This window comes from Rhyacophila brunnea, unplaced genomic scaffold, assembly GCF_057557595.1.
Source record: "Rhyacophila brunnea isolate RB1 unplaced genomic scaffold, BYU_Rbru_1.0 scaffold_4, whole genome shotgun sequence".
Taxonomy (NCBI): Eukaryota; Metazoa; Arthropoda; class Insecta; order Trichoptera; family Rhyacophilidae; genus Rhyacophila; species Rhyacophila brunnea.
Window position 1 is genome coordinate 34,090,301 of NW_028233068.1, and position 17,149 is coordinate 34,107,449.

Sequence of the window (17,149 nt, forward strand, 5' to 3'; positions counted from 1 at the left end):
GACTTATTTTGTTGGGATTTACTGTTACTCACCTACTGTGGAGAAAGTTGTATGAACTTGGAAATAGAGCGAGACGACAAAATTTAAGTAACTTAAGCATTTGAAAGAGACAACGATATATTTCCGCTGGTTCTGCATGAGCATCGTACACCTGATTTTCGCAATTGTTTGAATGAAATAAAAATGGTTCGAATTAAATTTCAAATTTGCATATGCAGTCGATCAGTAAATTGTCACTTCGGGGCAAATATGACATACTGGTTGAAATCGATTAAATAGTTATTTTGTGAAAATTTCATTTTGCATATTATGATATAATAATAGGTATAATAATAATTATTATATTGTACACATTAGAAGTCATAATATATATTACAATATGATATAATATTATACATATAAGCACGTACAGTTATATGCGAACTTATCAACTGACTTTGTAGAAAGCAGATGAGGTAGTTGCTTATTTTCAAAACATTAAAAATATATTATTTTTTATCAGAATCTGAGTGTAAAAAATCAACGAAAAAAACCAGGCAATATAAAATAAATATTGCTATAATTATGTTTACACCCAGCATGCGTTTTATATCATAGGCAAACTTTTCATGAGACAGCTCCATACCTTTCAGTGCATCGGACATCCACGTACTTAAAACCACCACTGGGTAAATACTTACTAATGTTATAACTGCATATAACTGTACAAAAAGATAATAGGTAGCTGGTTTTTAATTGATTTTGTATTACAGCCCGTCAGTGCTCGAAATGGAAAATTTTACGAACAGGAACGCTAACAATTTTTCAAAAATGTGCAATATTAGATAATTAGATTATATTATAATCTATCTGTAATATAAAAAGAATCTTAGTTTTACATAATGGACTTAATACTTAACACATTTTCATCATCACTTTCGCCCGAATCAGTTGTTGGAAACATAAAAAATATATAATAATATAATCGAAAGAAATCGTTTACTAAAAAATACATAATTTATAATAATAATAATTATACAAATATAAATACCTAATTGTAAGTATATGAATCTAATTGGAGTAGGAAACATAAAAAATACATGAAATAATGGACAAACCAATATAATTTTCCATTTGTTTCGTCAGTAGTTTGAATAAAAACATGTAACTAAGTGTAGATGGAAGCATGGGTGAAGATACCTTATCGTTATTGATTTTTGGGTTTTCACCACGTGTACTTCTTTTTTCTTTCCTCGATATCATATAATATCTCTTGGTAATGGCCTCTGCAACAAGCCCGAAATGTCAAGGAAAGAAGGAAGAATTACACGCGGTGAAAACCCAAAAATCAATTACCATGACAAACAACCGTGAAAGTCTCAAACAGAAGATAGGTACATTGGTTGAACCAAGATAGGTATGTTATGTTATGTTATGTTAAGTTATGTTATGTTATGTCGTGTCGTGTCATATCATATTATAGGGCTTCTCAATGTGTAAGATATCAAGGATGAGAGTGGGTAGGTAGATACATAACAATACATTTAAACAAAATCATCACAATTGGAAAAATATATGAAAATATTTACTTACATATTGTTACATTTATTTTCAAACCTTCTTTGCTGCTTACTTCAGCGAGTTCCTGCATTCTACTTTGGAGGTCTTCTGAGTCTTGCGAGAAAATTACTATGTCATCGGCAAAGCGCAGATGACTCAGGTATTTTCCATTTATGGGGATCCCTTTGTCATTCCAGTCAAGTTGCCTGAATAAGTCTTCAAGGGTAGCTGTAAATAGTTAAGGTGAGATTGTATCACCTTGTCGGACTCCTTTGCTGATAGGAAATCTGCGCGATGGTTTATGGAGATTGACAGATGCTGTTGCGCTACTATATATATTATTGAAAATATTTATATAACGCCCAGGGATTCCTTGTTTTCTGAGTGCGTCTAGTATTGAACATTTCTTTATCGAATCGAACGTCTTCTCATAGTCTATAAAACCCATGCATAGTGGTAGTTTGTATTCCTGGCATCGCTCTATGATTTCTCTGACGACTTGGATATGGTCCATAGTGCTGTATCCTCCTCTAAATCCGGCTTGTTCTCTCGGTTGGTTCTCGTCTAGTACATTTTGCAGACGGTTTGAGTGAATTTTTGTGAAGTCTTGTAGAGAATAGGGAGTAGACTTATTGGACGAAGTATATAGTAATAACGGAAATATCTTACCATTAAAAAAAATCAGCTCACTGGTTGGAAACAAAATAATATTAATTAGGTAACATAAAATGTTTAACAGGATTGTATTTTTTTCCGGGTTAGCGATGTTCAGTTTACTTCCGTTTACTTCGGACGTCACGCCCTTGATCCAGATACCAACGCAATTTCGAATGCAGCTATGTTGTTTTAGGTTCAAGATTGGTTTAATTATTGAAAAGATGTACCTACATACTTAGATATTGTTGGATTATAACTGTATTTAAACAGCCCATAGCAGGGTTTCTTGGGGGTGGATTTTGTTCGAAGCCAAGACCAACAAAATAGTGAATAGGTTACTGTGGCAGATGAATTACGATTTGGTACAATATTATTATAATATTCGTCTCATAAATAGAATAGGTAGGTATATATTATTGAGCTTAAAAAATTTAGACTATGAACTTTTTGTATTTTATTACAAGAGTTGATTGCGACTCCTCAACGGTTTTACTATACTTAAAGCCGGATTTGCTATATGCTTAAATGGGGCTATAACCCAGGACCCAGGGCTCCCGAATTGTTAGGGGCCCCAGAGTCTGAAAACTAAATTGAAAAAATCATGAAAATACTTTGAGGAAGTAAAAGCAGTCACCTCCACGCCAAGTCTGATTGAAGTGGGTGGGTACCTTCATTCAATAATTATTTTTATTGAAATCGTCTTCAACAAAAAACAACCTAATAAATAAATACAATGCATAATTAATATATCCCGCATTCCCATGGTCAAACACATAAATTTGGGCGAATCAAATATATTATTGAGAAAGCCGAAAGAGAAAATACCTACGTATAATATAAGTATAATTTAATTACGGTTATTGGGGTCCCCAATATAATCCACCATGTTAGTGGCTATAATTAATAGACAAATGAATATTCAGTGCATTGGCACACTATTAAAAAATGAAGCTTCAAAACCCGCGCCCACTATGACGGCTTGACGTTGCGACGTGGCCATAGAATGTACCATAGATAATATAAAATGTTAGATTTGACCGCATCTTCCTCTCTACAGACTTTACCTGTAGGGAGTCTGGTAGATAGTCAGTGTCAGAGGTCTGTACCGGGATAGTGCCTATAGCGGTGCCAAGTATCAACGTCTGGCCGTTGTAGTGGGTGCGAGTCCATTTTTTTTCTCTTTACAGTCGTCCTTTTCCTCTGATTTTGACGATTCGTTATTATATACCTATGTATAAGATACCTATCCATTTTTTTTGTGATGGTTCATTTTTATATTCTAAATAATTATGATTACCTATTCATAAATGCAAGCTTCGTGATTTATCTTGGCAATCATTAAATTTTTAATAATATGTTGAATTGAGTGAATGAATATAAAATTGTCTTAAAAAGCTTGGTGTTTTTGACAGATGCAGACACAACGCTGATAAGCATGTGAAGTCTGTTACTAGTAATGACTCTACAATGCAAAATATTTTGTTACTAATTTAATTATTAATCGCCCTTTTCCGTTTCACTGTCGAGTATTTTGGCTTCGGAAATATGTAATATAGAGACCGTATTCTTCGACAGCTTTGATTGAATTAAGACTTATGGTTTAGTTGGCTACGGATCATTGTGCGAATGTTTCAAATAAAAGATGTCATGTACTTAATAATTATTTATTTTGTAAAAAGATGTTATTATTTACAACACTACGATCGAGGTGTTGAGATCGTAGGCGCGTTTGAAAAGGTTGGTCATTCTTCTTCACGCAAACAAAATGTGAGTTGGGACATTATTTTAGCATAATACAATAATAATAAATGGAAAGAAATTTCATGACATTATAATTAAAAAAAACAAAAAGAAAATCTAGGTACCGCTGACATATTCGAATCGATAACATAAATAAATTATTATATTCTTGTCTTTAGGTGTAACATACACTCGGACCAAAAATCCGCATCATGATGATTTGATGATAATTAAAAAAATGCGATTTGATGACTTGTTCAATAGATAGCGGCAATTAAGAATCAGCTGCTCATCGCCTTTTTACGCTGAACAGCGCATTCCTTTTCTTGGTGTATCCCTCCGGTGTTGCCAGACTGATGTTGTTATTGTTTTTGTTTTTATTTTAAATTAAAAGCAGTCGGAGTGTGATGATTTTCAGTGAAGCATTTTTAAATTATTTTAAATGATTACGCGGCTTCACCACCCTCCTCTTCTTCGGCGGAGGCGGTCAACATGGTGATGAGCTTGGCGGTGTCAATGAAACCCTTATCGTCGATCTCCATCTGGTCGTATGCCTCATCGACTTCATCGCCGCTGAACTTATCTCCCCAGGTCATGAGGGCGTGGCGGAGCCTTTCGCTGTCGATCTTGCCTTCTTCATCGAAGGATTTGAAGGCGTTGATGACGACGTCATCCTCATCGGATCCGCCAGCCATCCTGGTGGCGAAGAGGTTCAACAACTGGGTGAAGTTGATTGGGCCGGGAGCTTCGTTGGTCATCTCGTCGAGTTCCTTCTCTGAGGCCAGACGGCCGAGGGAATCGAAGGTGGCGCGGAGATCGTTCTTGCCAATGATGCCATCCTTATCGTGGTCCATTAGCGAGAAAGCCTAAAAATAAAAGAAAGAACTCTATCAGAATAATTCCACAATCACTTTGTAACTAAAATAATTTAAACAAAATGCAGATGTCTTTCCAATTACGAATACTGATTATTACAACTACCTACATAGTTTTTTTTGTGCAATCGGGTGAGGCCACCTATCTGTTTACTTAATCACTAAGTTCAAAAACAACATTGGCATTCAATTTCAATTTTCGTCAAGTTTTATGCTGCGTAAAGCTGTTTTGAACAATCCCCCATTTTGCAAACATCTAAGTTTTCAATGATTCAATCTCAATAAAAAAAATATGTACTCCCTATCTGATGTAAATTTTGACATTGATTTTTTATCCACTGTAAACTCATTTTAACACAATGTGGGTTGGCTTAGTAAAACTTCATACGACCCCCTTCAAATAGTTGTAAACCATAACAACTCTGAGGGGTAATAAAGAGTGAAAAGAAGATCAGTGAATACACAATAATAATATTATTATTATGTTTAATCCAAGTGGGATTTAAATTCGAAACTTTGCCTATCCGTGAAGACGTATGTGCGGTGTCATGAGCATAGTAAGTTGTAGTGATCATTTACCTCCTTGAACTCGGCGACCTGCTTCTGTGAGAACATAGAGAAGACATTGGAGCCGGTGCGCTTAGCCTTGCGGGATCCACGGGATGATTGCCTCTGTGAGTCTCCGGAAGCTGGTGCGGCGGCGGGTGCCGCGGCTTCAGGCGCTGCCTCAGCTGGTGCGTCTTCCTTGGCCTTCTTCTTCTTGATCTTCTTGTCCTTATCCGCCTGGAGGAACAAACGACCACATTTAGATTACATAATCACGGTGACTAGAAATTTTAGACAACACTTCACTACGTCGGTGACGTTTGACGCCACAACATATACTGAACATAATAATATCTACTCTCCTTTGTAAATACCTAAAATACCTATGTTAACATATAGACCAACTTATATATTAAGGCTGCTACGTCACAGCGTTGCATGCTGTGACACTGTTACGTCATAAGGTTTTTGCGCGCTGATACTATTTCGTCACGTGCTCTTTGAGCGTTTACTTGTCATAGCTGATACTCTATCTCTGGCACTATTGAGAGGAATTAAAAGCTGTACCTACCTACAGTATAACTTTTATTATTGTATTGTAATTTTCACACTTTTTACATGATACTAAACATCAGTTTCGTCCGTTAAAACATTTTCAACGGATCTAACAAACAGGTATTAGTAGAATTGTATAAATAAAATGTTCAAAAGAACAAAAAAAAAAAGTTTTTATTCACTTAACAAAGTACCTACTATGGCCTTTATTAATAATAGTAAAGAAAATTAATTATCATAATATTATAATGCATTCATTGTTCAGTAAAAAAAATTCTACGCTTAAAAACTAAATTAAAAGCTTCCATGAATGTTGATCTCAATTATTATTCCTAACTTACACGTATTACAGGTTTTTCTTATATAAACATCCTAACATACTGGGAATTATTCGCATCCATACTTTTGTGTTTTAAGTAAATAATAATAATCATGTAGATACACTGGTATAAACTTTAAAGTGATTACTTTGACTGTATGATCATGTAATTTTATAAGTTATAATCTTTAAGTAGATAGGTATACTGATGTAAATCATCGTTCTAAAATATATTAATATGATTGTCTATCCTTCCCCTGATCGTGGAGTTTTGTTATATTTATTATCTTTCATGGAATTTTCCAAAATAATTATGTTAGTAAAGTACACATATTATATACGAAGAAATGTAAGAACCTACCTACAGTTATGAAGGTTATAGTTACAAGACTTTACTAATTTCAATTGATTAATCTGGTAAGTATATCGACAATCCATTTAAATTGAAGTAATTTGTGATTCCGATTGTTGTTGACAAATTTTCTAAAGTTTCGTTAAAATTTATGAATTGCATTCAAACTTGACTAAATATTAATAATTATGCTAAATGTATCCAATAATATTAGGTACATAGGTGTTAAATATCTGAAGAAGACGCTTATAATATAAGAATAAGGAGTAACTATTTAAAGCTTTTATAGAAATATACTAATTATTATCTTGTAATATTCAAATACTACATCTAATATCAGATTTTAAAAGATAGATGGGGTGAACTTTCTATTACCTACCAATATATTAATAAAAAATATTGTTTAACTAATATAATACCAGTTATTATGTAGGTATACCTAGTAAATATGATATAGTTACTCTATTATATTAATGAAATGCACACCTACATAAAACTAAGTTTGATCTCAAAATACCTAATTTATTTTTGATTGACCTTAGAGATGGCAGTACGTGCCTACCTAAGTATTTTAGAAATGACCTTTTTATTTTATATGGGGTCAGGCCTGATCAAATAATTTTTCTTTTATTGTTGATTGATATGACATTGGCTACCTACTAATCTTCTGTTGTCTTATATTAAATGTTAAATTGTTATTTCTGATTGATTGTAAACCGATACTACGCGTCGCATTGTATTTCATCCGGTATTAGCTGGCAGATTTCCATATTTAGATTGGGCGCGTTTGTTGGCACATGAACAGCCATTTTATAAAAATAAACTTTTCGTTACCCATTACTTCAAACCGTTCTTCTCGGATAACATCGCGTGTTCCAAGTCGGTCTCTGCTACTAACTACATCCGAAGACTTTGAATTTAAATTTAGAACACGAGGCGTGATACAAGTAACATAATATTTATTTGTACACTTTTATGACCATCCACACTATTATGTGATGAGCAGATGAATGTACCTATACTTATTATCTTTATTAATAATATGAAATTTAAATTTTAGACATTGCTGCACAAATAAATCATTTTGCCTCCCTAAGTGAGATTAAAAGATTATATTCAAATGCTCAAATTGTAGCTGACGTATAAATATTGTTTTACCAATGTTTCAGTTCAAGTTTTAAACTCAGACCGACTTGATTGATCTATGTACCTGTATATTATATATTTTTCATATACTATATTATCTAGGTAGGTAAGTACCTAGATATTTAAATTAAAATAATAATGTGAAATAAATGCATTGTTTATTTGAATTTTAGTTAAGCAGATACCGCGGCATTATAAGTTGTGTACTAATGAAGAAAGGTCGATAAAAGAAAATTGTTTTTCCGGGATAGCTAAGTAATGTTATACCTATCGGAGAACCACTTGTGGCATGGTGGATTCAAGGTTAGAAGCATTCTAAATTTCTTAAACTTCAGCGATAACGAGATATAAGTCTTCTAATTAAACTTTTTAAATACTGGTAGGTACCATATGTTATTAATTCTATGCATAGACAACTAATGTTTACGATTGAATAAAAGGCTTGTCACTATAGGTATTAACCTAACATGTAAATCATCTTGATTAATTACCAAAGCTAACATCTGTACATCGGTTAATAAATTATCTTAAAGTCAATACAAGTTACAATATCAAAAGCACACCTTTGATATTCATTGGGTACCAAGGTATGTGAACGCCTTAATAGATGCACTGTTCGATAACTTTACTACTAATCAATAACCGTAATTTTATTTTATATACCTATAGGTACTGGCAATGCATAAAGTGTTAAGTATACAAACTCATATTCACTGGATTATATATTATTTCCATATTAGAAAAAAACCGAAAAAAAATTTCAAACTTTCATCACTAATTTCAAAAATCCAAATACCGATTGCTATTGCACATTATTATTATAATGAATTTTATTGATTGGTGACGTATAAATTTATAAACCATTCATTCCATTCCGAAGTGGTGGTTACGATCCATTTTCACTAAATAATCACATTTTCCAACGTTACAATGGCGAACGCATTCTTAAATATTTCCGAATAATCACTATTGTTTCACTAAAAAAACACCAAAGCACGGATACGAAACGTCAAAATTATCTGCATCGCAAATATCTTGATAGTAATGTCGGTGGTTTTCGAAGTCCATGGGACTTACCATTTTGTGCTATTGAAGAATGACCGTTATTCCTTGGAAGACAGCGAACGACTGGCGCTAAGCGTCAGCCAAAGTTTTCCAAGTCACCTAACAAGAAAGGCCTCCCCACTCTTAGTTTTCCCGGCTAAAAGCTGTATCCGTACGACTCCATATTTAGTAGGAGCCGTGTGCTAATTTCGTACGATCGGTCCAGGCCTGTAGAGTGAAGAGCTTTTACTCACTGTAGATATACTAACTTGGAAACAGGGCCGAGCTTTTGTCAGCTCACGGAAATCAATATGAAAATCGCAATGACAACACTAAGACAACAATAAGATATTATCTATTATGCATAAATATTTTGGACTATATACCTATAGAGGAAATCACCTGAACGTTTTGTATTAGAACATTTATTCCATCCAGAATACAGGTTGGGGTTTATTTAACTTCCGTTAAATATTGAATATCATACAATTATTGACAAAATATTCTAGTAATTTAAAATTATTCTAAACTGCAGTGTTGAAAAACGCTAAATTTAATCATACACTAAATGCGTATTTTTCAAAATGTGTAGATACCTAAATATTCAAAAAAATTAGATCTGGAAACAAAAATGTTAGAAGTAAATAATATGAATGAAATGAAAAATAAATAAGTCATTATTATAATCTTAGAGAAAAACGGAAAAGTGAAGTAGGTATATAACATTATTAACAAATATTTGATGGCTAAATAATTATAAAACACATAATTAGTTAGATACTCTACAGTAGTTCGTCCATGACTGACTGAAGAACCGTCCTCTGGAAGGTCTTTCTCTAGTTAATCACACTTGGCCTCTCTTATTGATGTTGTCCAACAATTTCCTCCGGGATTATGATTCAACTGTTTACTGGGGTTCCTTTATAAACCTGATGGAGAGATCTTTTGCATCTAAGAACCTTATGTGGTACGCATAATATTGAAAAGTTTACATAACATGTATATATTATATTTTTGAGCAACATTGAATTACGTGAAAAATATTCTTATCGAAGTAACGTATAATTAATTGAATATAGAGCCAATTGAGTTCAATTAACGTCCTTCCATTATTTTAGAACATAGGTATTAATTATTAAAGTAGTTGTAGTTGATACTGTATACCCTTTTTATATACTAACTAGGTATAATTTGTATTTCTAGTTTACTTACCTACATATTTTCTTCTGTCTTTCCTTGTACCTATTCCAATGGTTTTTATTATGTATATTGTAGTGTTTTATTTAGACATGGATTTGATCTCAATACTAAACGACCATCTATTTCTGGATATCAAATGATGAACTGTATTATAGTCAACTACATACATACATATTTACGGACATGCATATGTTCATGATTTTTCATTCTGTTTACAGAAAATTTTCCTTTAAAACACATTTTGACGGGACAAGCTTTTGCTCACACTAAATGTACCAATTAATGGGATGAGTAAGACTTATAATCACCAGACAGTTTCTCAAATCAAACTAGACGCAGCGACTACCCTCATTAATAATTCTTGTTCCACGTTGAGTTATTTGGTTTTGACTGTACCTATAGAAGGTTATGTTAATGGAATCAGGCTCGTATACCATTAGCTCTCAGAACTGAAAATTATTACTTTACTGGTATCCAAAACTCAATGAATTCCATATCGACAATTTTTTTCTTTTAATGCATTGCCAACTCATGACAGAAGCTATTCGGAGACAATTTTTTCTGAAAGAGAAACAAAATACATTATTATTGTATGCCCGTGGTGAAATCTAAAATTTTCTTGTCTTGACACTGTGAGTTTTAAGTTATATTAAAAAATCGACTTCAATTACATTTTTTGCTTGTATGTACGTGTGTATAGACATATTCCAAATGTAAGTATATATTTCCTGAAGGTTGAAACTTTCTCCCCCAATATTAAAATGTGCAATTGCTTGTTGATTTTCTATTTTACCCTGCCACTAAGGCGCACGTTTTAAAACCTTATGTTACCTACGTAAAGAATTAAATCTTGCGACGAATAGAAAACTGTATTTTTTTTGACATCTCGACATGTTGAAATATATAAGTACATACTTCAAAATATAGAACCCTGGTCAAAGTCGATACCTGATTTTTACAGTTCTATAATAATATTATTGGACCCTGTAAACTCTGGATCATCCATGGTTTCGATCGGGATGTGCTAAGAGCTAAGAAATTATTATGATTGCTGTCACTTTGTGTCCTTTAGCTTTAGGCAGTTCCCTAAAATGTCTCCTTTAGATTTTTTTTATATTATCAGTTGTACTGAAATGTTTTCTTAGTACACAATATTTTGTCAACGTACTTTATCGGAGTATTCCTCATTGTGTGACGGAGGAGATGGGGGCGCCGCATACTTATGGGCAATGTGTGCGGCGCAGGTGCAGTCGCTGAATTCTCCTCTGCATCGGCCGCCTCTTGGTTCGGTCGTCCTCATGAGTGATTCACACGTGTTAATTCGTACATAAATTTCAGATAATTTGTCATTGACAGGTACCCAAACAAAAGTGAACACGCAGTCTTAACGTATTATTTTGTTTTAAAGACATTTTAATTTACATTATTTTTAAAATAACTAAAGCACATTAAACATAATTATCATGTTATTTAAATGTGGTAATTAAATATTAATTAAAAGGTCCGCAGCGAATGTGTTTTAATATTCTTATTCAGAGGTGACCTGGCTATATTTGATTTTGAAAAACGATACTTGTCAAATGTTGTGATACTTACATGATGCCAGTCTGAATATAAACAAAAATTTAATTATTAAAGTAGGTACGCGATGTTACTATGTATTATCTATCGGCTTTTTGTTAGTACCTATACCACTATACCATTTCTATCTGATGCCGACTTTTCTGCATACAGGCACCTATATATCTCGCGGCGCCCTCGGATGAAGATATTTTGTATTGAATATCTCCGTTCTGAGATAAATAACTGTGTATTTCTAAAATACGCATATTGTCTCCAATGAATGGATCACTGGAGAAATATAACTAAGACGTTTAAAAGAGTCAAGATCTTCACCAGTGAAGGACGAGAAAACGAAGATTAATTTCTCAAAAATAAATTAATATAATTGGTGGAATCGTTGGCATCCCTACATCACACAACACATCCAACGGGAGATGGCCGTGCGATATAAATGGATTCCGTGGTGGATATTATTATTGTGTTGTAGGTATGTGAAACTCATACGAGCCTGCGACGCTGATGATGGCGAGCGGGAATCCTTTCACACGGAACCCTCGTCGGATGCCAAATATTCTTTGACTTAATCATGTTTACGACATGTTTTCTGTTATCTTATTCCAAATGAATTGTTGTAATCAGAAGACGCAATATGTTTAGGCATGTTGGTAAGTAGGTATATGGATAATAATATTATAATTTTAAACACTTTGATAAGATCTGATCTCAGGAAATCTCGTCGTCCTTAATTTTATTTTGTAACAACATCGATAACATTAAAAAAATATATATTATATTATTGATAAACGTTATCGTTTTACGTAGGTATACGAGTATTATATATTACAATTACTTAGTTATTCAGTTACTCTGACGGTTCTTTCTCTCTTATGTATGTTTCGTTACGGTATTTTTGTGGTGACTGTTGTTATCTATTCCTTCAATGGAGTGTTAGAAAGCGAATTTTATAACATACCTTACATCGTCGAGTTTTGTAAAAACAACCAAAATGATATTTTACAGGAGATTTTTAACTTTTGACATTTATTTGTTAATTACCTGTGGATGATTATAGATATCTAACAAGATTATAATAAAGCTTAGAAAGAACACTGTCATTATAATAGGCATTATTATATAATATTTTAAAAGGCCTAATATGTCACATTCGCTTTTTATTCGTAATACTAAATGGATATTCGCCCTAACGATTATCGTTTTTAAGTACTTTCCTGTGGAGATATAAATTCGCCGTTTTTACACAACAAAGCTAGTGGGGTACCTACATATTGTATTTTCATTAAAATCTCGATCTCGTCAAAATGGTTTATTCGCCCTTTTAACAAAACACCGACGACATGTACATACCGATACTCTCCCTGAAGCCTAATCATCATCATCATCGTGGTACCATAAACAAAAGTAGTTTTTTGCAGCCTCCAGGAAACGTCTTCACTCCTCTATGTCTACCGCAGGCTCCCTCCACTCATGGTCTCAAGGAAGCTGTTTTACTTTGTACACAGTCACCGCAGTCTAAGTGTCCGGAGTTCAGTGTTGCCATTCATATACTGATTATAGTACAGATATGTAAAAAATATAGTAGGTACACGGAGCATTTTTCGTATGAATACTTCAAAATTATGCTAGGTATTTTTGTCATATTTGGTGTACAATTAAAATATAAGTAGTATAGTATTTTACATTTTTCTTGGAATAAAAACTAAGTATTGTACTATTATTATAGTAAAGTTGGCAAGTGGCAACTGGCGTTACTAACGAATCTTCTTTCTTCCATCTGGGATATTAAAAATGAGCCTCTTTGGTGATAAGGTGTCTTCCATCCTTGAGACATGCTACTGATGACGTATATTTCATTTAATTTTATTTTGAACACGCTTTATTTTTTTTGCATTTTTATAAAATGAAATCGGCTTCACAATCCAATACGGATTCCGTGTCACCTCTTGGTGGGTGGGTGGCTTTTAGGGGAAATGTTTTTGAAAACTGTTAAAATACGAATTTTATTGATGATCACTTGATAATTTTGTTAATACATAATTTAAAATATTAGGAAATATGATTTAGCCTTGAGATTTTGCATATTTGCATAGAAATTTAACCGCCAATCTCATCGATATAATATAATAATAAGTACTTACAAGAACAAGGGGCATAGATTATTATTCTATATATTATTTTTGAGACGAATTCTGGAGTTTTTTTGGGCATATTGTTCGGCGCGGACCGAATATCCTGGAGAGGCTATGGCAGAGAGCGTCGGCGCGCTATATCTACCACGTAAAGGAACTTACTGGGGGCAGCCTTCACTTTGCCCTGAGAGAAGAAGAAGATCGAGAGGGTTGGAAAGTCTTAGCCGCTCAGAAGATGACGGAATTTCAAGGTGGCCACAGATTTCAGCCATGGCAACGACCAAGAAGAGAGAATGTTTAAAAGTAACAAAAATTATTCCTTACTACGAGTGTAATTTCAATTAAACTATGCAAAGTTTTACAGTAGATATAAAAATAAATATAATTTTAATGTCATCGTACCCGTTGCTGTGATATCTATTAGGTAAATTTGAGATGTTTTTACAATTTTTAATAATTCTATAATAATTGTATTTTTAATAAAAGTTGTAAATGACTTTCCTGCATACCTAACTAAGTCATTATTCAACTTATTGTTTGTTGGTATGTGTAATAATAAACAGGACACCAGCTTTGCTTTCGAATAAATACATACTATTGGCACGGTTTACTATGACTCATTACTTCATTTTATCTCATATCATTCAATCTGATTTTACATCATAAATCTCGTTGAAATTAAATTACACTTCTAACGTAGTATCGTAATATCTACATAATTAACAGAATATCATTACATTTTTATATGGTACTTGACATTACGAATATACTATCATTGATTTTATAGTACGTCAATGGTACAGATAGTTGAATACGTGGTTGAATATAATGAAATCAATATATTATTATATTGATGCAAATTTTTGAGAAAAATGCATGAAAAACCATTATACAACGAAACCAGATTTACCTAACATCTATACACGATTTCCCTCTACAACTTGCCACGTTTTCACACCCTTTCGGGCGTAATATATCGTGCCGTAACAGACAAGAAGCGCTCTACAAAGTTGGACTGGAAATGTCGCAGGAAGAACTTCTCAAGAACGTAATTATTGTATGCAAGATTTCTAGTTCGAATTAATAAGTAATTATCATTCATATAAACCAGGTTACAGCTACATACAGTTATATATAAGAGGCACTGCCAAAAGTTGGTAAGTCTCTAAATCATGTTTATGAAGTATATGCAATTTAAAATTTCCTCTAAAATCAAGCATAATGCTGATTTATTTGTGATTTATGTGCATATTCTATATATCGTATAATATTGTTTTTTTCTTCTAGCATACATATTTATAATATATAGAAACATAATCCGTTGTTATTTCTAAATACTTAAATTATCGACTTACCAACTTTTGGCAGCATACCCACGAATATAATATTACATGTGATACATACAATATTAAGTCAATCGGTGATAAAGGCAATATTAAGTTATATTATACAAGTTACTCCTATATTTTTGTTAGGTATGGAAGTACGTGGCAACCAGGGAACTCAGAAACAGGGTGGCAACGCACCGCACAGGACTGAGAGAAGTGGAAGCAGCTTGAAGAGGCCTTCATCCAGCAGTGGATAGATTCAGGCTGATGATGATGATGATGATGTTTTTCCAATTATCAATAAATTATTTCTTCTTCTCATAGCACTTTCCAAATTCAAATGTATTTATTTACATTATACCTAGTCAGTGACATCCCTAGGCAGTGTCGCCCTTAGACAGACTTAGAATGCTGTCACCTTTCAAGTTTAGTCTCAAATTATTTGCAAAAATGTGGACATATACCCATTTAATTATCCTAAGCAGACAAAGTGTGACCAAATCCTGAATCCAACCAAAATCTTTTAAAAAAATACATACATATTGACATCTATTGATGATTAGAGCATTTCCACGAAACCCAGTTTAAAATAGCGTTTGTTTTAGGTAGGTACGTAGAGGTCTGAGGCGCTGATAAGTTTGGAGCCCCCCTTGCATTATATCCCCTACAGTCTATCGTGTATTGTATTGTACGATACATCGTCATATAGTGGTCATGATGTCAGATTTTTTCATCCTTTCATTGATCGTGAATAATACCTACGCATATTTATAAGACGTATAGGTATATTGTTTTCTAACGAAGTGACCACCTCATCTTCTTCTTCTTTTTGGATTACAACGCCATGTGTGTATTGGTCTCTTCTAGCATCTATCTATCTAGTAGTGGTGAAAGGTAGAAGTAGGGTGTGGACATTCAACATAAATAGGGCACACTATATAAGTTATACTTGTTTATTTCAATTGAACTATAATACAAATAATTGCAGATGCTGGTAGTTACATTTAACCATCAATTATTATTGGTTCAGCACCTTGGCACACATCCAGTGGATGTGAGTTCAAGACATGCCGGGCGTCGTATTTTTTTTAAAGTTTTTTTTTTAATATATATCTAAGGTGTTTTAAAAATATGTAGGTATAAGTATTATGGTTTATTTTAGACAGGGTTTAATTGAATTTTAAAAATTATCTGCAATTTGTATTTAAAGCTCGATTGAAACAAAATACGTATAATAGTATGACTGACAAAGTTAAGTGAACACTATTCTTGTCGTATCTCCATAACCTACGGCCTACGCCTACCTTCACCATTTGCCACTGCTTTGATCTATTCTCAAAACGTGTCCACATTATCAATATTTTTTTTTGTATTTGAGAGGGTATCATGGTATTAATATCAATGAACTTTTACCATTTCTGCACCAAGATGGAATATAATAAGAATAATGCAGATAATTTTTGTTAGCCAGTTGCTCTGCGCATTGGTGAATTTTACTCAGCCACGATACTCAAGGCCCGTAGCCCATGGAACAAAATGCAAGCGTTTTAGACCCTACTCCACGGTGGGCGCTGCCTGCCTACGTACAATGGGTCACGGTTGCATATTTCGCTTTGGCGTAATAATAGTCAGACTTAAAATAGAAAATCGTGAGTCTGTAGCGAATACCTCACATAAAGAGTGTCTTCTAAATATTCAGTAAGTGGGCAGACAGGTAGGTTCATACAAAAAATATTTGAATCTATATTATAGAAAGAAAGGTAGGTAGGTAAGTACTTACTAAAACTACCCTAACACTAGGGACGGTATTATATTTTGTAAAAATGTAGGTATTATAATAATTTATTTTGTTATTTTACGTCTAGTCATCGGTAACGCCGCAACGCGCGACGATTGCATGTAAAGTGAACGCAAGTCAGTTGTACGTATGCAGTTCGCCGTACCACAGTTCACCGTGAGCTATTGTACCGGAAACAGATGACTGTGTGGTTGACACAGGTGGGCGGCAATAATTAGCTTCTCAATCAATATTCCTACAGTCGTACCGATTCTAGGTAACATTCAGAGAAATATTTAGTACGGTATAGATTTTCCATATTATCTTTAGTTTGGTTCAACTATCAAGCAGGGTAAGTACC

The 17,149-nt window shown here is 33.4% G+C and overlaps 1 protein-coding gene across 1 annotated transcript; it reads right to left on the reverse strand.

Annotated features, from left to right (window-relative positions):
* Positions 1-3,846: 3,846 nt before the first annotated feature.
* Positions 3,847-8,859, reverse strand: Mlc2 (myosin regulatory light chain 2). Its single transcript, XM_085954493.1, has 3 exons — positions 8,807-8,859; positions 5,391-5,594; positions 3,847-4,802 (listed from the first exon to the last, which is right to left on the reverse strand). The coding sequence occupies exons 1-3, from the start codon at positions 8,807-8,809 to the stop codon at positions 4,383-4,385; spliced, it is 627 nt and encodes a 208-aa protein (XP_085810619.1). The 5' UTR covers positions 8,810-8,859; the 3' UTR covers positions 3,847-4,382.
* Positions 8,860-17,149: the final 8,290 nt, after the last annotated feature.

Bases quoted from the DNA above. Each gene is read 5' to 3' on its own strand.
- Mlc2 (XM_085954493.1), bottom strand. The intron at 4,803-5,390 runs GTAAATGATCAC...TTTTATTTTTAG, and splicing joins AGGTCGCCGAGTTCAAGGAG to GCTTTCTCGCTAATGGACCA.